General features: G+C 36.9%; 4 protein-coding genes across 5 annotated transcripts in view; 2 read left to right on the top strand and 2 right to left on the bottom strand.

Moving 5' to 3' along the window:
* LOC108966390 (chondroitin sulfate glucuronyltransferase) overlaps positions 1 to 474 on the bottom strand; it is an 83,035-nt gene extending 82,561 nt beyond the window's left edge. The window contains exon 1 of the mRNA XM_018929251.1: positions 435 to 474. The gene's annotated coding sequence lies outside the window, so the exon portion shown is untranslated. The remainder of the gene's footprint in view (positions 1 to 434) is intronic.
* Positions 475 to 743: 269 nt separating this feature from the next.
* LOC108966389 lies at positions 744 to 5,054 on the bottom strand. 2 transcript variants are annotated; one of them, XM_018929248.1, is made up of 5 exons: positions 4,691 to 5,054; positions 3,414 to 4,632; positions 1,207 to 3,360; positions 986 to 1,134; positions 744 to 908 (listed from the first exon to the last, which is right to left on the bottom strand). In XM_018929248.1, the coding sequence occupies exons 1-5, from the start codon at positions 5,000 to 5,002 to the stop codon at positions 846 to 848; spliced, it is 3,897 nt and encodes a 1,298-aa protein (XP_018784793.1). In that variant the 5' UTR covers positions 5,003 to 5,054; the 3' UTR covers positions 744 to 845. The 2 variants fall into 2 exon arrangements, with proteins under 2 accessions (XP_018784793.1, XP_018784794.1); XM_018929249.1 differs by lacking the exon at positions 744 to 908 and having other exon boundaries at positions 1,050 to 1,134; positions 1,192 to 3,360.
* A 363-nt stretch (positions 5,055 to 5,417) lies between these two features.
* Positions 5,418 to 9,054, top strand: LOC108966353 (N-acetylgalactosaminyltransferase 7). Its single transcript, XM_018929200.1, has 3 exons — positions 5,418 to 6,002; positions 6,591 to 7,067; positions 7,148 to 9,054. The coding sequence occupies exons 1-3, from the start codon at positions 5,807 to 5,809 to the stop codon at positions 8,239 to 8,241; spliced, it is 1,767 nt and encodes a 588-aa protein (XP_018784745.1). The 5' UTR covers positions 5,418 to 5,806; the 3' UTR covers positions 8,242 to 9,054.
* Positions 9,055 to 11,727: 2,673 nt separating this feature from the next.
* LOC108966381 lies at positions 11,728 to 12,449 on the top strand. Its single transcript, XM_018929239.1, has 2 exons — positions 11,728 to 12,041; positions 12,111 to 12,449. Exons 1-2 carry the CDS (start codon positions 11,789 to 11,791, stop codon positions 12,365 to 12,367), a joined length of 510 nt encoding a protein of 169 aa, XP_018784784.1. The 5' UTR covers positions 11,728 to 11,788; the 3' UTR covers positions 12,368 to 12,449.
* The last annotated feature ends 9,046 nt before the right edge of the window (positions 12,450 to 21,495 follow it).

Here is a 21,495-nt window from a genome sequence, read left to right as displayed (position 1 = left end):
GTGTGAAAGTGGAAAATTTAATTCTAATAATTTATTTTGGTGACAGAAATACTAAAACGAATAATTTTTGCTTATATGCTCTAGCAATTTGTTAGTTGCTTTTATATTTTACTCGAAAGCAAGCGTTATAATGCTCCAAAAAGTAGGGATGTTTTTATCCACATATTGTTTTTAATAAGGTATTTATGAGAAAAGTGTTTGCATAAAAGTTAAATTGTATTAAATAGTTAATTAATGAAACTAAATGTAAAACAAAAACAAAAAAAAAAAAAAATGTTATTATGCTGTTGACTTCCCTATAAACCATGTTAAAACATCAACTTATTTCAATATATGTATGTAATTAAAATTTACAACTAACGTAAATATCTATAATCAAATGCTACTGCATAAAAAATACAAAAATAAATAAAAACAAAATAACAAAAACTTACGATTTTGGAAAATTACTTCGATTAAACGCCAGGATATGCCTATAGTTCGCTGAAATTGTTATACTTTTCGAAAATTCAGGTGTTTGCACTTATATTAATATATTTAGGTATTATTAACATCAAGCTGCAGAAACAACATTATTGCTATGACGAAACTTCACACAACAAACAAACAAACAAACAAAAGTCCTTGGTTACCGCAGCATTTCTCCGCGCCCCTTTTTGTTATTTGTATAAAATATTTCTACACAACGCATTTTTAGTCACAAGTGTAACAATGGTATTTTTAATTTCTTTTCCATTACAACAAGTTCGTGCACTGCATTTTTTATTATTTTATTTACTAAATTTTAATTTCACTATATAAATATATTTTGCACAAATAAATGCAGGGTGGTTTGGAATCTCCTTTTAAATAACGGTTTTACTATGGTTTAATGACAATTTTCCTATGCGCACACGACGTTGTAAACGCTGCAAATAAACAAAATAAAAATATAACAATAAATGACAATTCATTAATTAACGGTAGATAAATAAAATAAAATCACCTGATTAAAGAGATCTCTAATTAGGCGATTGCCTTGTCGACGTCGCTCTTCCCGTTTGCGTTCCCGCTGCTTCAAGACCTCTGGTAAATTCTCACAATGCCGCTGTGTCATTGCCTTCATCTCTTTGGTGGCGAAAATGCGCAAACGCTCTGAAAGTGAAATGTCAAATTAATTAAAAAAAAAAAAAAAAAAAAAGATATATGTACATCTAGGACACCTACTAGTTGCGGGTGGCGGCAAATGTTGCAACCGCGTCTCCAACGAGTTTTCACTGGCATTCTCAATAATGTCACGCAATTCCTTACCACGCTCCTGACGCAGCATTTGTATTTGATTGAGTATAGCCTTACGCTCCTTTGTGTGCGCAATGAATTGCGGTTTGGCACGTACTAGATAGTCCTGCAATGCGCACGCTTCCGCATCTTCATGTAGGAAATCGTTGGACTCACTGCTGGGCATCTTTTTATATTGGTTGCTGGCGACTGATGTGGCGCTGGTTGTTGTTGTTGTGGTTGTTGTAGTTGTAGTTGTAGACGATGTTGTTTTCTTTTCGAATTGTATAACATATGCAATGGCTTTTGGCTTCACTTGCACGCAAATCGATTGGCCAGAACAAACGGGTTGTGGATTATAAGCAAAATACTGTGGTACACACATATGCGCCGAATTGTATTGTATTCGTCTACCGAAAATCGGCTGTGAGCGACGTAAAGAATCACCAGTTTGTACAGCTACTTCTGGTGCAGCAGCAGTCACGGCAGCTACGTCGTCATACTGGTGTGTAGTTGTTGTAGTGGAACTGGTTGTGCTGCTTGAGCCCATCGGTATGGAGACCTCGGATGAAATGCAAAATATTGACGAAGTCGATTGCTCGCTGTGTATTGTTTGTGTTTTATGGGAGTAATTGATGGCATTGCCTTGCTGGGACTGCACACGCGGTGGACATGGCGGTGGGCAGGGTGGCTGTGCCGGTTGCGAACACTTAATATTCGTTCGCGCTTGCGTCGTGCACATGTTATTGTGTTGTTGATGATAATACACTTGATGATACGCTGGATGCTGCGTTGAGCCACACTGACAATAGGCATTGATGGGCATATTGCGGGGCACAGAATAGTGTCCAGCTGTTGGCGCTGCAGGTGTATGCGTGATTGTGTTGCAACGCTGCTGCAGCTCATGTATAATCTGCTGTTGTTGTTGGATTAACATTTGTTGTTGCTGGTGTAGCAATGACTCATAATGACTGCGTTTCTTCATGCGATATTGCTCTAAAAACTCGCGTTTGCGTTGTTGTGCGAATGAGCCGACACTCTCGCCGTCGTGACTATCACCGGAGGGAGTGTCAATTTTGGAGCGTTGCTGCTGGCTGTGTTTGGCACTTGGCAATTGCTTCGGTTGAGCTGTTGATGGGGATTCGTCCGTTAATTTAAGAGCTGGTGGCAGTACTTGCTCTTTTTTAGTGGTCACCGTCTCGGTCATGGTGCGGAAAAGTGCTTTCCCTGGAACTAGGTTATCATATGTGTTTGTAGTTTCAACGGGTTTTTCGTAAATGATTTGTGTTTCTCGCTTGCGTTGTTTCGATGATTTCGTTTTCTCATCTAATTTAATAACATCCTCGCTTGACTCCTCAATAATTACTTCGATTTCCTGCATTGCTTTGTCATTTTCACTACTATGTGCGCTGTTTGTCGTCGAGCTGGTTGTTGAAGTCAACTTTGTGTCCGTAAAAACAGTGTCGTATAATTTTTCCCCATTTAGTGGAATCAATTCATGTATTTCCAAAGAATTTTCACGTTCTATATTCGGCTTTAGCAAGAGACAGCGTAATGTTTCTAAGCGTTCGATTTCCGATTGTATCCACTGTAATTGTGATTTTCGTTCCGGCTCAATTTTTTCAATTGCAAAGCATTTGGCTAGTTTATTTCTTTTAGCGGCTACCTTTGCCATTTCTAACTTCTTCTGTTCATATTCAATTTCAGATTGCGTCATAGGATTCAGCCACTCGCGCATTGTAGAATGCGCAGCGACGTCTATATCTGTGTCGGAAGCGCCACCACTTTCAATATCTATTAAGGCCTTTTGAGTGGTGACATCTTTAGATGTAGAGCTAGCTTTAGAGGCTGAAGAATCTTTGTCCGTGCCTTCATTTACATTTACTGGTTCATTTGGCAGTGAATTTTTCAGTGTTTCAGCACTTTCGGGAATCTCTTGCATATTACTGTATTTCGGTTGTGGGACATCTACCTTTTCCACTTGTGTGCCAGCACTTATACGCGTGTGCGGTATGTGTAATTTTTGTACATTCTCGGTATTTTCAGCGGCCAGGTGAGCCCTTGCCTTGGTAGATGTTGTAGGCGGCGATGGTTTCTTTAAAACTTGAAAAATATAGGAGTTAAAAATAAATTTGCTTAAATATCAATTTCATTACCATCTACACGTATAAGACGTTCGTCAAGTCCTTCGCTGCTTGTACTCGAAGGTAAATTACTCGCTATTTCGCTCATGTCCATCGTAGATTTGCCAGTTCTTCCCACCGTAACAGAAGAACTTGTTTTGGGAGTTGCTTCCTTATTTTCATTCTTACTTGTTTCACATTTCTCCATTTGTGCTGTTAATGCATTGCTAATATGTGCGGCAGCAATCTCTGCGGCATCACCGTCGTCGTCGGCATTGAGAGTTGATATGCGTTTTACGATATCTCGTACGAGTCTTTTCTTTTGCTTTTGACTTAAGCTACGTGCATCTATTAGCGAACACAACAGTTGGATGCCTAAATCCAGTTGTGGTGAGTTGATGAGCGATGAAGTTGAAGAGGAGTTTTCTTTGTTTTCACTCAGAACTTTTTTCACAGTATCGTGCACTTTTTGTAAGTCCGCTACTATACTCTCTTGTTTGGAGCTGTGTTTTCTCGAGTCAGCTATTTTACAAGACGACAGCATTTCACTAATTTCTGCCATGAATGGGTGCACGGACTCTTCGCCAACTTTGGACTTCACAACATTTTGACTTTTCAAAGCGCTTTTTTCAACACGCTTTTCTTCGTCTGTTGTGGATCGTCCCGAACGGGAGGAATAGTAATCGAAACTGCTCGGAGTTGCGGTGCCCGCTGCGGTCGAAGATGTAACAGAAGGCGCATTGGACAACGTCACTTGCACTTCCCGAGATATGTACTGTGGCGGTACATATGCAGAAGTTTGCGCATATTGATCATATCTCTTTTGTAGTGACATTGATGTGCTTCTAGAGACCAATTTCGCTTGAGACTTGTTGCTCTTTCCTTTATCCAATTGCATCATTGTGCTGGAAGCTAAAGGCGGTGTATTACTTTCGGGTATATCTTGCTTTGAATTTTTCTCCGGTTTTCGTGTTTGAATTTGTTCATCGACATGTTTCTTCGTTTCCTTGGTTTCTTTTTTCGAACTGCTGATAGATGAAATTTCTTGAAAATATTCTTTAAGCACAGAACGTTCTAAAATGCTGATATTGCTGGTTGATAATGACTTTTTATAACCGACATCGCCTAAGGAATCCCATTCGAGACGTCTGTGTGACTTTGCTATGGATTCAGGAGTTTGTGTTTGTTTAGTTTGACCTTTTCTATGATTACTGGGTGGCGGTGTATGCAAGTCGGGAGCAGATGATGTGCACTAAATATTAAAAACGTAATTTTCAAAAACTAATTGGTATTTTTCTTGTTTGCCTCACCTCGTCTGCTTTCGATTTCAGACCCTTTCCAATTGTGTTATTAGTCTGCATTTTTATTGGCACTCTAAATTCTTTCGGCTCACAATCACTTTCTGTGGTCGTATCCGTTTCTTGATGAAACAATCGTCTCATACTGCGTCCTTCATCTTCACTACGGCAACTGCTGTTTGTTGTTGTACTGCTACGACTTCCGCATGGTGAATATAGACGCATATACTTTTCTAAATCGCGATCCTGTCCAAATTTTAAGTAGTATTCGATTATTTTCTCATTAACTCGGGATGTGCGAGGAAGTCGTGCATTCTTACGCATTTTTATTTATGCTTCTTTTGCGCCATTGAGCGCTTTTAAAAAATTCGAATAGTTTTTTCTTCTTCTACTTTGAAGAGCATAAATAAATTCACAATGAGGTTCAACACAATAATATTGACACATACCTTTCATATTGTGGTGAGAGTTCAAAACGTAATAATATTAGCTGAGCTGCTTTTTTGAAGGAATGCTGACAAGAGATTGTTTTATTTTAAATATTCCATACCATTTAAGGTACAAAATAGGAATTGATATATTACATTTAATAATTATTACTTTTAACATAATTTATTTAAGTTTATATCACATAGAAATAAAAAATGTGTTTAACTGAGCAAATAAACACATGTTAATCGAAATCTACCAGATTAGTTCACCATCGTAAACAATTCCACAGTTCGTGCACTGTTTAGATTTTATAGGTGAAAATGTTGATTGAAATTAATTTCGGATTCAGCTGTGCATATTTACTTACAGAAATGGATATACAAGTGTATTGTAGAAACTAATCTCTTATATTGCTGCTATATAAGAATAAACAAAAAAAAAAATATAATTGTAGCTTAAGCCCTTTTGTTTACGTCGATTCCTAAATACTAATTTAGTGAATTCGGTTGTGTTTTTTACTCGTTATAGTTAATTTTAGTTTAATCCGCAGTGCGAAAATCGTAGGTAGCTTGAGCTGCTATTGCGACACGTCGACAGATTTTAATGTCGGCTGAAAGAGGAATTGTAGCATATCAAGTAACATAGTACTAAAGCAGTTTGAAGCATTTATTTTCCAATATAAGTTTTGTTTGTAAAATGCGTATAAGTAATATTCGTGGAGGTCGTTTATGTCGCATAGCGCTGTGCTGTTGCATTATATTGCCGCTAATATTTATACTGGTCACATGGGGTGACACAAAGCGTGGATTAGGTAGTTATCACGGCAAATTTGCCAGATTTAACCATCTACGATTAGAGGGCAGGCCGCGTGAGGTGCCAAAATTGGTGGAAGGTAAGAAAATTTTCTAAACATTTTAGTTTGTAAACTTGTTTTATTTACTTTAACTTCGCCGGTAGAAAGTTCATTGACTAGCTTTGCCCTTGTTTTATTTTTAATACAATGTTTGGGTATTAAAAAGACTGACGCATGCAGCAGTTTTTATAACCAAATGTAGATTTTCTGCTGCTGGATATTTATTGTAAATAATCTTTTTCGTAATACGCGAATATTGTTGAATGTAACTTTTTATGGAAATACTTTGTGAACAACCTGTTTAATAAATACAAGTACAAGTTTGTGCCCGCGTATGAGCAATATTTGTTGTAAAGAATACAGCAATAATAAATATACTAATTAATTTTTCGAACATCAAAAATATTTTAGCACTCAAAGTTGATAACAAAAAAAAAAGAATCAATTAATTTTTGTAAATTTTCTTTTTTACGCGCCATCGAAACGTAGGCATTAAATTAATTAAACACAAAGAAATTGAAATGGTGTACTCGCAGAAGCAGTTTGTGACGTCGTCTGCTTGCCCCAATTATATTAGACCTTATTGTTTTTTCTTGTCTTCTTATAATTCTATCTTCTTGTTTTTAGGTCTTGGAAATTTTGAACCAAAAAATGTGGAAGAACGTGTCGGACCCGGCGAGAATGGTGATGCACATCAACTGTCTGCCGACAAAAAAAATCTAGCAGATGAATCTGAAATGGAGTATGGCATGAATATTGCATGTTCAGATGAAATATCAATGCATCGCTCGGTGCGGGATTCACGATTGGAGGAGTGCAAGCATTGGGACTATCCCTATGATTTGCCTAAAACTAGTGTTATTATTGTTTTCCACAACGAGGGTTTCTCAGTTCTCATGCGCACAGTGCATTCGGTGATCGATCGCTCGCCTAAGCATATATTACATGAAATAGTGCTGGTGGATGATTTTTCGGATAAGCGGGACTTACGAGAGAAGTTAGATAACTATTTGCTACAATTCAATGGTTTAGTAAAGCTTATACGCAATGACGAGCGAGAGGGTCTAATTCGTACGCGTTCGAGAGGGGCCCAAGAAGCGAGTGGTAAGCAAAATATTACATAAGCCAATCTTTTATTTTTGAAAATATACAAACTATTAACCAATGTACTTTTCGCTGTGTAGGCGAAGTGATTGTCTTCCTCGATGCACATTGCGAAGTGAACACGAATTGGTTGCCACCGCTGCTGGCGCCCATTTATCGCGATCGCACTGTGATGACTGTGCCCATTATTGATGGCATTGATCACAAAACCTTCGAATATCGGCCAGTTTATGGCAGCGATGCGCATTTCCGTGGCATTTTCGAATGGGGTATGTTGTACAAGGAGAACGAAGTGCCCAAACGCGAACAACGACGACGCGCACACAACTCCGAACCGTACCGCAGTCCCACACATGCCGGCGGCCTATTTGCCATTAATCGTGAATATTTCCTGGAATTGGGAGCATACGATCCCGGTCTATTGGTTTGGGGTGGTGAAAACTTCGAATTGAGCTTTAAGATCTGGCAATGTGGTGGCAGCATTGAATGGGTGCCATGCTCGCGTGTTGGACACGTTTATCGCGGTTTCATGCCCTACAACTTTGGCAAATTGGCGCAAGCCAAGAAAGGACCACTGATAACAATCAATTACAAACGCGTCATCGAAACATGGTTTGACGACACGCACAAAGAGTACTTCTATACACGTGAACCGCTGGCTCGCTATCTCGATATGGGCGATATTAGCGAACAGTTGGCGCTGAAGAAGCGTCTCAATTGCAAATCCTTCCAATGGTTTATGGATAATATAGCATATGATGTGTACGACAAATTCCCCGCACTGCCAGCCAATTTGCATTGGGGCGAATTGCGCTCCGTCGCCACAGATGGTTGTCTCGATTCGATGGGTCATCAGCCACCTGCCATCATGGGACTCTCACACTGCCACGGCGGTGGTAATAATCAACTGATACGTCTAAATGCCGCCGGTCAACTGGGTGTGGGTGAGCGCTGCGTTGAAGCGGATCGTCAGGGCATTAAATTAGCTGTATGCCGTTTGGGCACAGTGGACGGTCCGTGGAATTATGATGAGAACACCAAGCACTTGCTGCATCGCACACACAAGAAATGCATGGCCGTGCATCCGACATCGCAGCAGCTATTCTTGGCACATTGTGACGTCAACGATGGCTATCAGCAGTGGTGGTTCAAAGCAATCAAACCCAGGTGGTAAACGGCATGCCTCAACAGCGATACGGCCCGGGTTTCATTAGCAACGAGGAAATTATGAAATGTATTTGTTGAATTTGAACAGATTTTTAAGATTTTAAAGAGACTAGAGACGCAAATTGCAGTGAAGTTTGTCTACAATGGGATTGATTGTATGTATAACATACATATGTTTGTATGCTTATAGAAATGTGCATACTCTTGTGTACGTATAAGCATGCTTGCATGTAATTTTAATTATGTAAGCGAAATTATAATGCAAAATTATAAAACAGAAGCTTGCGAAGAAGGGCACACGAAGTATGATATTAATTCTTATGGTTAAAAGTGCTGACGATAATAACTGTAACTATGTTATGAAAGGATAGAAAAACAAAAAACAATCATATTTATGTGTATGTATATGTGGAAGGCACTGCATCGATAACCGTTCCAAGCGTTTTAACGCGCTCAAGTATATTAAGTTTTAACTAAGTACTGGTTTTTAACGTGGATGGATATGAAAATGGCCTTGAACATTTGAGATCACGCTGACTTTTCGGCGCTAAAGACCTATGCTAACATTTTTTATATGTGGGTATATTCTTTTTTATAGATACATAATGAAATGCTTCAACATTGCCAACTATACATAGAGAATTTTAAGAAATTTTATCTACCAATTGTTATAATTTATTACTAAGAGCATATGGGACGTTAGTTTCTGGAACAGTACTATAATTTAAGTAAATCATGTATTTGAATCTGCAACTTTTTAATTTATATTATATTTTTGTATATTTCGTGTGATACATAACGTTCTTTTCTTGAAACGAAAATATATGTATATGTATTTCATATAAATTATTATGTATGTATGTGTGTATCTCTTTACACATTTTTAACAATTTTATTTATTTCTTATTTATAAAGGAATTGCAAATGTAGATTATAAGTCTGAAAAAAATATGCAATAAATGATTTTAACGTATGCTGTTTGTTTATTTGTTTTGGTTTTGAGGTTAGGATATTTATAATAATCGTTTAAAAATTTAATAACACTAAAATATTTACATTTCATAAAATAAATTAAACATAATTTTATAAAAAAAAAAGTACCATAAAACAAAATACCCAAAACGTAAGTACTACAAATGGAGGTACATATATTCATATTTGAGAAGCCGAACGGAAGTGGTTCGTCATTTACAGACAACTATAGCATCTACGGTTATCTACGCCACTATGCTATGTCACAGTTCCTATGACATCAATCATCGCTGGCAGAAGCATTACAATAGTCGGAAGGCCTGATTTTTAACACTTGATGAGCAGGAGTGGCAGGCATACATGTTTTAGACTAGCGCAGAAGCCCTTGAAAATGATTAAAAAGAAAGAGATTCAAAGTAGATTGAAACCCATCGGAAACGAAAAATAAAATAACAAATATTAAAGGAAAAATAATTTAAGTAAGAGCGGTCTGAGGTCCAGAAAGGGGAGGGTAGTGGTAAGTTATATGGTAATCTAGACTTTTTCGCATTTTTCAATTTTTTACATTGGATTTTTTGATTGAAAATTAGCAGTATTTGACACATAAGAAAGTAAGTTTCCACCAAATTTTGTGAAAAAAATGTTTGGTACTTAAAAAAACCCAGAAAATAGGTTAATTAAATTTTTTGCAGAACATTTGAGGTTATGTGAAAATAGTTTGTATATTAAAGTTATGTATCTTTCCTACAACATTGCTTTATAACTTTTTTTATAGGACCTGTAGTTTTGTCAGAAATCGAGATAAATCATTCTTAAACTTCAACCCCGTCCTTTCCCTTCATTTTCTCGACCTCAGATGGCCAGACTGCGGTTATGGAACTTTTCATTACCTGCAACATTGTCTTATAACTTTTTTCTAAGCGACTTGTAGTAGAAATCATGCCCCTTCTCTTCCTTTGCCGGCCCACATTTCGCAAAAAATTAATCATTCTGCCCTTAATATTTGTTATTTTATCTTTCGTTTCCGAGGGGTTTCATCGTACTGTGATTTTTTTTTTGGTTTTCAAAAATTATCTACCCTTGCTTATATAGTACATGTCACATAAAAAATATTGGCAACTGATAAATCCATTCTGATATACATACATATATACATATTGATGTGTATATATTACAAAAAGTAAGCGAAAATATTGATAAGATCGTATTTGTATATACTAAATATAAGTATGTACACATAAATATGCATATATCGTACAAATGTTTATAAATACTAAACTTTGTATGTAATGAGTCATTTGATAAGCTAGCAAATGTCTATAAATCAGTAACGGTAATCGAAAGTCATTCACTGTGATTAACGGTGGTTAGTGGTACCTAGTATTGTAAATATGCATCATCGTAGGAAAGATATTTCAAGAAATTTCTAAAAATAGTTCGACACGAGTTCTAGAACTTTCAAGTAAGATGAAGACACCACTCTGTGCCGAACTATTACGCATCGAAGAGTTCTTGCTAATTGGAAATACTTAATTACTTCTTGCATTTATGCGTAAACAAATAAAGCTAATTTCAATGATAAGTCAAGATTACCTTTTATGAGTACCATATTATTGATTGATATAAAAATTAGCCAGAATACCTGTCAATCGAAGTTTCGCACAGTGATCAAATGAGCCCTTTTATGCCAAAAAAAACTCAGTGAGATCGGAAGAAAATTTCAAATCAAGATCTCAAAAACCGAGTGTTTGGTTCGCTTATATACGGATAGACAGACGGACATGACTAGATCGATTCAGCTCGTCGCGTTGATTATATGTATATATATATAAATTTTACAAAATCTCCGAGGCCTACTTCTGAATGTCCGTGTTCTGATTACACAGATGAGACTGTCATGGTCTAGGAATTATATTGGATTCGTCTATTAAGTAAATAGTATTTCTTTAACTCATTTCAGATGAATAAATGCATCACAAAAATCCGATCAACTTCCGACTATTTAATACCATTTTATGTAAGATATTAGGTTAGGTCTTGCTTACTACTTTCTTTTTTACATACCATACATAGGGTTGTCAAACTTAAACATCGTAAAATGCAGAAAACCTGGTGGTCGTTAAATACTAGCTTCGGAAATTTCGGAACTAGCTGCAGGACTAGCATATACTGAAAATTTGTTATATATTTTCAACATATTTAAATCTAATACCTAATACAACAGAAGATCTAGCTCTTTCTTAAATTCGAGGTTAGAACTATCTAATACTCTCTAAAAGAAAGTTATTCGTCACTTCTCCAATAATCGGATAATTGTACTGGATAGAACCAGAAGTTTAAAGTTTGGTGATAAAAAAAAATCAATAAAAATATCCATGAATCCCGAAATCGCACAGTCAAAAGACTTCACAACGCTATTGCCGTGTTTTTTTGTTTATCATTCGTTGTATTTGATAAGATTTCTGTCGCTTTAATTGTGGGCCCTTCATCGATGTGGTATAAATGGGCGAATTCCCCGCATTAACTTATCATTCAGTGATAGTAACTGTAAAAGTCTCAACAAGTTTTCTTTTTTATCGAAAATGCCACGTTTCTACGCTTTGGTTGGCTTTTTGCTCTGCGCCATTATGGCTGTTAGCATCGTGAGTGCCGGTATTGTAAGGGATGGCAGCAACGAAATAGCACCGGAGAAAGTGCGTCAAATAACGGTGGTCAACGATATCAATGAGTTTAAGAAAAATCATCCAGGCCTGTCCTTGGTCGCTTTGAAGAAGGTGAATGGCCAGGCGAGAAGCGGCTCCACAGTCGAGTATAAACTAGGCGGTCGTGTAGATGGTAAGTTGACTGTGAAGGAAATCCCTTCAAACACTTTGACTAATTATCGATATTTTTCCCACATTTCAGGCGATACCTTAGTCGCTCAGATCGCCGATGCCTTTAACTATGAAGATGCGAAGGATGTGACGATCCAATTGACCTACCCACAATCTGGCGCCGGCAGTATAGTCACCTATGTGGTAATCCGTTGCGAAGCGGACTCAACTGAGGGCAATGCTTACGTAGTTGCCGGCGGTATTGGCCAGCGTTTCATTTCCATTGTATTGGAGTCTACCTCAACGAAAACGTTCTTCTACAATGCGCAATTCTATGGCTCAAGTTAGACGAATTTCATATAAACTTTTTTATAAGCGGAAACTTTGTACAAATACATGAAAGTATTAAAGGAATCAAATTCTAAATATGTATCTTGTTTTAAATTATTAGTAAAGGCTGTGAAGTGTTCATAATGAACTGTAGTGTTCCTCTAATTCTCACATCTTCATTTGTAGGATATGAAAAATACTCTTTCTTTTTTGGAAAATTTTCTGGTCGATTAGCAAGTGCAGTCAAGTCTTTCTTCACTTGATCTTTCGGAGTGGATATCTTCTCCTTCCTCTGCTTCCACCGGCGGGTACTGAATCGAAAACCTTCAAAACTGGATTGTTCTCTTCAGACAATTAGAGTTTGGTCTTTGATCGTCGAGAGAGGACGATCTCAATTGCCAACTCAGTCCGAAGTACCACCTGTATTCTGAGTTGGATTTCGTGACTGACATGGTTGTTGGTGTTAATACTGGTTTCAAGATAGACGAAGTTATCTACGAATATGGGTGTTTTTAACGTTGCAGGTCCAAAACCGCACAACCCTGGGGACGGATGGTTCATCTCCGCACTCCTCCTTCAAACAAATTTTATTTGGATACACAGGGGATACTTGATCTAAGACCGGAAGTCGTGTGCTGCTTGGCTCTTATGTAGAAGAATCGTTTCTGGCCACTTCAAAGTGAATAGCGCTCAGAGAACTTTCCTCACTTGCGTGAACTTCTACATACGACTCCATAGCATATACCTATAATATTATAAAAACAGATCGATCACACTCCAGTCCATCTATAGAAAATATTTTTATTTGACAAATATCTTCACAAAATTGGACGCAGTTCGTTTTCCAAGGCAACTCTTTAATCTTCGAACGAATTGTTCAGACCGGGTGATTATATCATATAACTGACCGATCAATATCAAATTAAATATCTTAATATATCCTTTTATGTTAAAAAAGTAACCTGTGAAGGGTTTTAAATCTTTGGTGCAGCCGAAAGTGTCTTCCTCCTGTTGAAAATCATATTTTTTGATTTACCGATCGTTTAACTTATACGTAGTGGATCAGAATATTATATTTCAATCTTAGCTCTGTTTTTTTTTTATTTTTTTTAGCTCCTCTCTGTAGTTAGTCCGGTTTCTACTATTCAAACTACCTCGCAGCCTTTCTTTCGGGGTTTGAAAGCACGCAGCTCTTGAAATCTATGGGTCGTTGTCCTTATATCTCAGGTTGATCCCTCATGAAACATTTACCTGCAAAGGTTCAGTAAAAATACTAGTTCTATAACAATTAAGAAGTATCCCTGCTGGAATTTCTTTGTTGTTAAACTCATTCATTCTTTTCGTATATTGTCAATAGATGTCGTTGCAGTCGTATACCTCCAGTGCTACCATTCACATTGTGTCATACTATTATATATGGTGTTGGAAAGGTAATATCTTAAGCTTCATTAAACAAAAAAAAAAAAATAAAATTCCGGGAAGTTGAATAAAACTTACAGCTGTTCAAAAATGAGTGAAAATAATGAAGATATTCGCTATATATAGAAATTTTTGTATAAAAACAGAAGAATGCCACGCAAGCCACCAATGAAATTTGTGAAATTTACGGAGACGTTGCAATGGTTCGCTCGCTTTCGTTCCGGAAATTTCGATGTGAAAAAGGCACCTCGCTCTGGTCAACCTACTGTTAAACAAGTCGATGAAATTATCATTTCTGAAGCGAATGGTAACGCGGGACGTAAAGTGGATTAAATACGACAATAATGTGCGAAAAATGTCATGGTCCAACCGTGGTGAAGCTCAACAATAGTCGCAAAGTTATGATTGACGCCTCGAAAGGTTATGCTGAGTGTTGAAGCAATTGAAAACAATCGAAAAAACGGCCAAAACTTTTCAACAGAAAGGGCTTCGTCTTCCATCGGGCCAACGCTAAAGCACACACATCTTTGCAACATCACATCATCGAAAACTGGGGGAGCTTGGCTGGGAAGTTTTGATGCATCCACCATATAGCCCTTGCACCATCGGACTACCATTTGTTTCAGTCAAGGCAGAACTCCCTAAATGGAGTAAAGCTGGCCTGAAGAGAACTCTGTGAAAATTACTTGTCGCAGTTTTTCGCCGAGAAACAATAAAAGTTTTACATTGATGGAATAATGTCTCTAGCGGCAAAATTACAAAAAGTGGTCAACTAAAATGGTACATATTTGTTTATTTATTTATTTATTAGTGTAAATATAAAAAATAAGTTGAAGTTTGCTTAGAAATACGAAAATACTTTATCGACTACCAATATTTACAATACAAAAATTAAATGTTGCAAGTTTTATAAATCAAATCTCCAACTTGGTTAAGGAGATAACAGAAGTCGTCACTAATTCTTGTGTATTGATAATGTGGTCGCTACTGTAGATTGATAAACGGATTCTTCAAACAATACATGCGCATACTCGTAAAAGTTGTTCATAGCCTGAAAGTATGCTTTTATTGGTATATTTTAATTTACTTGCAAAGCATTTCGGATATGTCAACTGAAGTTCTTTTGGATATAGGAAATAATGGCGACAGCACACACCCTCTCAAAATGTTTGATTACAAGTTTAAATTATCTTTCAACAATTTGATGCCATTACAATTTTGTAAAATATGTATAATTTGATTCAAACGAGATCGCCGTCGATCGTAGGTGAGACGCACCTATTTATTTTTCTCCAGCGAACATTTTCTTTGCGCCTGAAAACCTGTAAAAGTCGCTTGGAGTCAGAACCGGAGATTGGAATGGATGTTTAAATTTTCGTAGACATATTTGTAAATTTTGAACATCGTTTTCGTTGGAGCATTATCTATTTCAATTTATCTGACGGTCGTGAAAAATATTTTTATTTATTTTTTTGATGTTTTCATATTTTTCGGATATCCATTAGTTGGGACGTGCATATGAAATATTCCACAACTGTTAAGAGGCTTGCCATTTCTGATAAAACCTTGGTCATATCTATAATCGCCTTATAAATAGACCTTAATCAGGTGACAAAATTTTCAGCTTGACGACAAAATTTTTAATGCATTCCTGATATGATGAAAACGGAAGCGAAACTATATAATTAGTTGTAATCTAGCGGCGATTAGCGCGTCCTTATTGATAAGTCTACTTCCTACTTGCTAGCGTTGATTGCGAAATTTCTTTCAACTAAATCGATTCTAATAATGAAATGTGTCGTCAGCGTATAATAAATTAAACTCGGTAATATTCCAAATTATTTGATTACGTACCCATGTGCTTATGTTATCTACACAAAACTGAGGTTGGGTACCGTTCTTTATGTTTCTAATTTCTTCAGGTGTTACCATAAATATTCAAAATCCTTAGCTAATATACGATCTGTGGGACGGAGTGTTCTCGCATTTCGCTTTAATTGAATCTCAAAAAACGCAATCTGGCTTGTAAATATTAAATAACTACTTCACCTGAAGCGAATTCGTCTGACCACGTGACAGGTATACACTTAGTATGCTTAGGTAATAGAAGCTTTATGCATTTAATTTGCTTATAGTTACTGTTTTCCAACTGAGTATGGATATTTTTCAGGTGGCTAATATATTTTTTAACTATGTAGCCAATGGATATCAGTTTGCTGGCAGCCTATAACAATCTCACAACAACATTTATTATGCGTCACTAAATCGTTGCTACCTTGTTAATTTTGATTTATCTTAGAAGTAAAACCGTTATATTAGAGCGGTGAAATCTGTTCTCACCAAATCAATATTTTTGATAAGGCACATATTATGGCAAAATAAATAACAACAAGATAGATAAAAGCAAACTGTTGTATAACTTTCAGCAGTTAAATACGTTTCTGCGCTCATACATTGTGTCAAAAAAACACCCCGAAATTTAAATTTTCGAGTAAATGATATTTCAAGAGAAATGTATTTTACTAAGTTGGTAGAACTGTTCTTGAGATGCGTTGTGGTTTTTAAAATGAACAAATATGTATATTAAACGAAGAATTTGTCTGAAATTTGGTATTTCTAAACAAATTTCATGTGCGGAATCGTTGTGAATATTGGAACATGCTTAACGTGATTCAGTTTTATTAAGAACACAAGAACGTGAGTGGTACAAAGCCTTCAAAGACGGTCGAGAGATCGTTGAAGACATGCTTCGTTCTGGACGACCTTTGACCTCTTCAAGAGAGATAATGATGATGTGGAGCTCCCCCACAACTCTCGCTAGTTCGTTCAGATGAGTTTGGTGGATATTTTAAGTATGAAACACGCTCTTGATCGACCCGCTCCGATAACGCTGAATTTTTCTCAAAACGAGTACAGTAAACAGGCCACTTTGGACATGCCTGATCGTGCGAATTCCGATCCCACATTCATAGAGAGCATTCTAACTGCAGATGAGACATGGGTTTATGAGTTTGACATTGTTTGCATGTCAACAATCATCGGAAAGGGGGGGGGGGGGGCAAATAACGACATGAAACCAAAAAACCACGCCATAGCATCCATCGAAAACGGTCGGAATGGTGCAAAAACAATTCATGGATTTAAAGCCAAAAATGCAATGAATATCATAGATCAACCACCGTATTCATCAGATTTGATTCCGTATAATTTTTTCTTATTCCCAACACTTAACTTGCCACTCTGTGGAACCCGTTTTCACTCGATCGAAGAAATAAAACAACATTTGCAGAAGGAGCTGAAGGCCATCTCAAAAATTGCTTATGAAAGAAGTGTATTACATCTGGTTAGGATTATTTTGATGGCGATGAATAATTAAATACTTGCATGTTGCTTTTTATTTACAATTTTTGAGTACTTGTTTTTCTCCTAATATATATGTATGTACTAAATTTACCTGTGAGGAATAACCACCAATGGGGTAACTGATTATGGCCGACAGGACTGGTTATAACCATAATGAACGGTTGACCTATTTTTTGATAATAAAATACTCTCTTAATGTAATGTATCACTGTGAGAATCAGAATGACGAACTTACCAATTGATGCAATTTGGCTCGGACTTGTCAAATTAAACTGCGAAAACTGTCTAGCGAAAAAAAACCTAACGAATGACACCAAAAATGTTGGATTAAGCACTGGCAAGCACGTATTGGCTCAAATTGAGCTTACTTTAAAGGTAATAATAAAGTCTATTAAGATATTGTTCTTTATGTCAGTCCGAGTCAAATTTGATCAGTCCGACAGAAAAGGACGCATATATTTCTACATTACGTTAGTTGGCTTATGGCTCTTTGAATAGTTTATCACAAGCGTGAGCTTTAAAGACACACACATTTTCTTCCATCCTTCTGATGTCTGATCAAGATAATTCCAACGTACTACGGGTTAAAACTCGAACTCGACTATTCCAAGGGTGTGAAAGTTGTGAGCCTTGATACAGACGAACTTGTCTGCATTTTATTACCTTCCGTGCTTAGCCTGTAGCTTTTTCTATAGGTTGAAGCTGACGTTTTTAAAATTAATTTAAAATAGAATAAAACATTTTTTCTGGGTTGTTTCAATCTGTTTTATGTTCGTTCAAAGTTAGATCTCCATATTAGCGATAGTCAAGCGGCACTAAAGGTGAGCTTACGAGTTCGAATCGCTTTTAGTGGAGAAGTGTTTAGGAAGGCTGGATAGCTTATCAGTTTGCAAACGTCTACACCTGATATGAGTGCCGGGACATAAAGCGGTGGCCGGCAATGAGCTGGCTGACGACCTAGCCAGCTCTGCGTCAGCGTCCAGGACGTTAGGGTCAGAACCATGCATTGCGATGGGGTTCCACTATAAAGGAGGTACTGCACACAGAAAAGAACGGCATTGGCAACAGGCAGCAGGAATGTGCCACGCCAAGCTATTACTGGGAGGGTGCAACCTTGCAAGATTTAAAGAAATGAACAACCTCTCCCGAGACAAACACTCGGGATTGTCGTGCCCGATCGTACAAAGTATTGCAGGCTCATGAAGCACTTGTCGAACATGGGCATAGTCTCTTGCACAAACTGCTGGTTTTGGAGCATGGCACAGGAAATTCATAACACCTGATTTTAGATTGTTTAGCAATTTGTTGAAGCATGTGCAAGGCCCTAGGACCAGGATCCCATCATGGCAGCTGCGCCCCACAAGCTCCTGGAATTGTTCAGAATGCTGGACCTGAGTGACCATAGGTCGCCGAGCAAAGCCTCAATTTTCTACCTATCTATCAATCTAGATCTCCATTTGTCTGTCGATTTTTACCATAGAAACAATTTGAACAATGAGCTTGCTTGGAGTTTTGTGTTTCCATAGCAAGAAATGAAAATGAAGGCCTACCGCTCCAAAAATGTGCTAATAATAATAATAACAATAAAAAAAAAAAAAAAAAAAAAAATTCTGAAAGTGTTGAACGCCATCCCTGCCGAGGCTTATAATAATTTTGATCAGATGATATATGACATATTCCGGAGGGTCTCCTATTTTCCATCACAAGTATGTATGCTTATAAATTTAATTTAAGTGGCTTGGAAGTCTTTTAAAGCTTTCGAAGAAGTGATCCCTCTTATGCCGGTTCTTGTATTTGATCACGGTTCGAAGAGTGGTATAAATTATTATTACAATAATGGGAATGCCGTCTTTTCACCATTTTCAAAGCTCAAATTTAAGTATATGATATGATAATGTTCTGGAAATTCTACAAATAAAAATTTATTATTTTACAAGTGCTTTTGCATATTTATTTTGGGCGGGGAAATGCGAAGTCAACGAAATGTGCGAATATTATCTTCTCTAACACTTGTGGTTTATCATTTACAGATTAAGATCTTCAAGAAAAAGAATGACACACCTACGCTCCTATGTCTTCTCTTCTTCTATTTTCTGTTAACATTAACAATCAAATTTTTGGGTGCTGACTTTCAAGTTTCTTGATATTAAAGATTAAATAAATAATGAGTTATGACGTTCGTGGAGGGAAATGACGCTTTAGCGGACTATTCAAGTACAAAATTTTTCTTGAGTGAATAGCATCTAGAACTTTTTCTTGGACAATCACAGCCTCATCATCGATAGCTCAACTTTTCGATACCATTTCGTATTAGGATTGACAATTCTCTACAAAATAGACCTTAATCTTGATAAGTACTATTTTCAGTCTAAGATAGAAATAAGAGAGATCTTGAAGTTTGAGTTTGTGGCACTCAACAGAGAGTTTGGAAGTAAAAACTGGAGATGAAATTAATTAGTTAGTTCTGAGAAGATTATTTCTTTATGTATCTTCAGTCTACTTCTCACAGAGAAATAAATTGATTTGCATTAGGGCCCACTTGTTGCGAGTTTCGGATTTTCCTCTTCGAAAAGCGTAAGCCAATTTGATTAGGTGGAGTATGTGAGCTAAAGCTACAATATGGCTGATATTCTAAAAATAATTATTAGCGCTTTCTTAAAAACGTATTTATAGGAGCATACTTCAGATTTGATAATATATTTAGATGATATATTTTAATTATTATTTATAGCCAATTCCTAATTAATTATTCGAATATTTCAAGTGCAGTCAATTTGGCAAGAATGATTGATTTATATACAGCCAAATGGCACTGTATGCAAACTGATAATCAGCAGTCCATTGCATGTGTGAAGTGATAAAACTTTATTACCACTCCTATCAGGTCTTGCACGCCCAAAATAATTAAGATATGACAAATCGCTACTTTTGGATTTTAGAGCAGGAAATTGTTTATGTGCTTTGTCAGCAGTAGAGCTGAGCCCTATTTGGAAAAATAGAAATTTTTTAAGTATTTGAATGTCAATTCCCAAGTAGAAAAGGTAAGATATGATTAGACATGATAAGAGGGTAGGGAGATATGGCTCCTCAATAAAAATCTAAAATACTTAGCATAGGTTAGGCCGTAGGGCTGAACCTCGCCCCAAAAGTAACGCAGGATCCCACTTAGACAGCAAGCTTCTCTGGACTTTACATATTCCCACAGAAAAAAGTCAAAAGATATGATATTGCACGATCTTGGTGACAAATCGCCTTCCCAAAGCGCCAACGGTCGTCGTTGTTTTTTCTGAATGAAATGGCAGCTCTTGAATATGTATATGCAGGTTGCTCTTCCTCCCAAATGCGCCAATTTTGCTTGTTTACATAGATATTGAACCAGAAATAAGCATCGATGAGCAAAATTTGCTTCGAAAACGTCGGATCTTCTTGGAAGTTTTCAAGGGTTTAAGAGCGAAGCAATGTGGCTTGGGAAGGTCGATCGTCTTCAGTTCTTACACAAGCTAATCTTTGCACGTTTTCAATTTAAGATCTTTACATTAAATGCGCCAAGTTGTTCCATACGTCAGTCCGAGTTGGCGAACGGCGCCGTATCGACTTTCCGTGGTCTTCGTATACGCTCTCAGGTACGACTGCTATATTTTCTTCAATGCGTGCTGAACGTTGTCTATTCGGACGAATATTATGCAATCATTATGCTGGGTCTCAAGGTTGGTGATGGTGTTGCCAATAGTATGATCAGGTCGTCGATTGTGTTCACCAGAAGTTGAGCGAAGAGCGCGAAACACATTCTTTACAGAACGTGAATTTTCGTAATAAAGTTGAAGAAGCAACCAGAACGGACCCATAATTTTATCCGCCCAAGAACTGTCCAATTGGCACCATTGTTCGAAATTACTTCAGGCATATTTATTGAACTCAACGGATGGACCATCTGAAAAAAAGCCGTGGCCAACATTTGAAAAAGATAATCTTAAAAAAGTTAAAAAAAAGTTACGCAAATAGAAAAGAGCAATGCTGCGCTTTCTTTAATTGATATTTCTGTAGAATGCTGTTATTATTATATTTAATTAAGTCGTATAATATTCCACCACTAGATATGGACAGATTATAATAAGTCAAAAAACATTTTGTCACGCTTTCACAAAAATAATTGCTCGTATTTATTCAATATTAGGAGTGTTCTTATTACTTATAATATTTGTATTTGTATGAAAAATAAAAAAGAGTCTGGGGAAGGAAAAATGTAGGTAGAAGAGATCATGAGATCATACAAAATGCTGAAATACAAGTATGTTGATTTCGGCATGTGTCTCTGCTATATGACATATAGGTTAAATAGTCCTCGGGGTGTCTTTAATCGCATA

The sequence above is a fragment of the Bactrocera latifrons genome, unplaced genomic scaffold (genome assembly GCF_001853355.1).
Source record: "Bactrocera latifrons isolate USDA-ARS-PBARC rearing strain unplaced genomic scaffold, ASM185335v1 scaffold_16, whole genome shotgun sequence".
NCBI classification, from domain to species: Eukaryota; Metazoa; Arthropoda; class Insecta; order Diptera; family Tephritidae; genus Bactrocera; species Bactrocera latifrons.
This window is presented reverse-complemented; position numbering and strand designations above follow the sequence as displayed.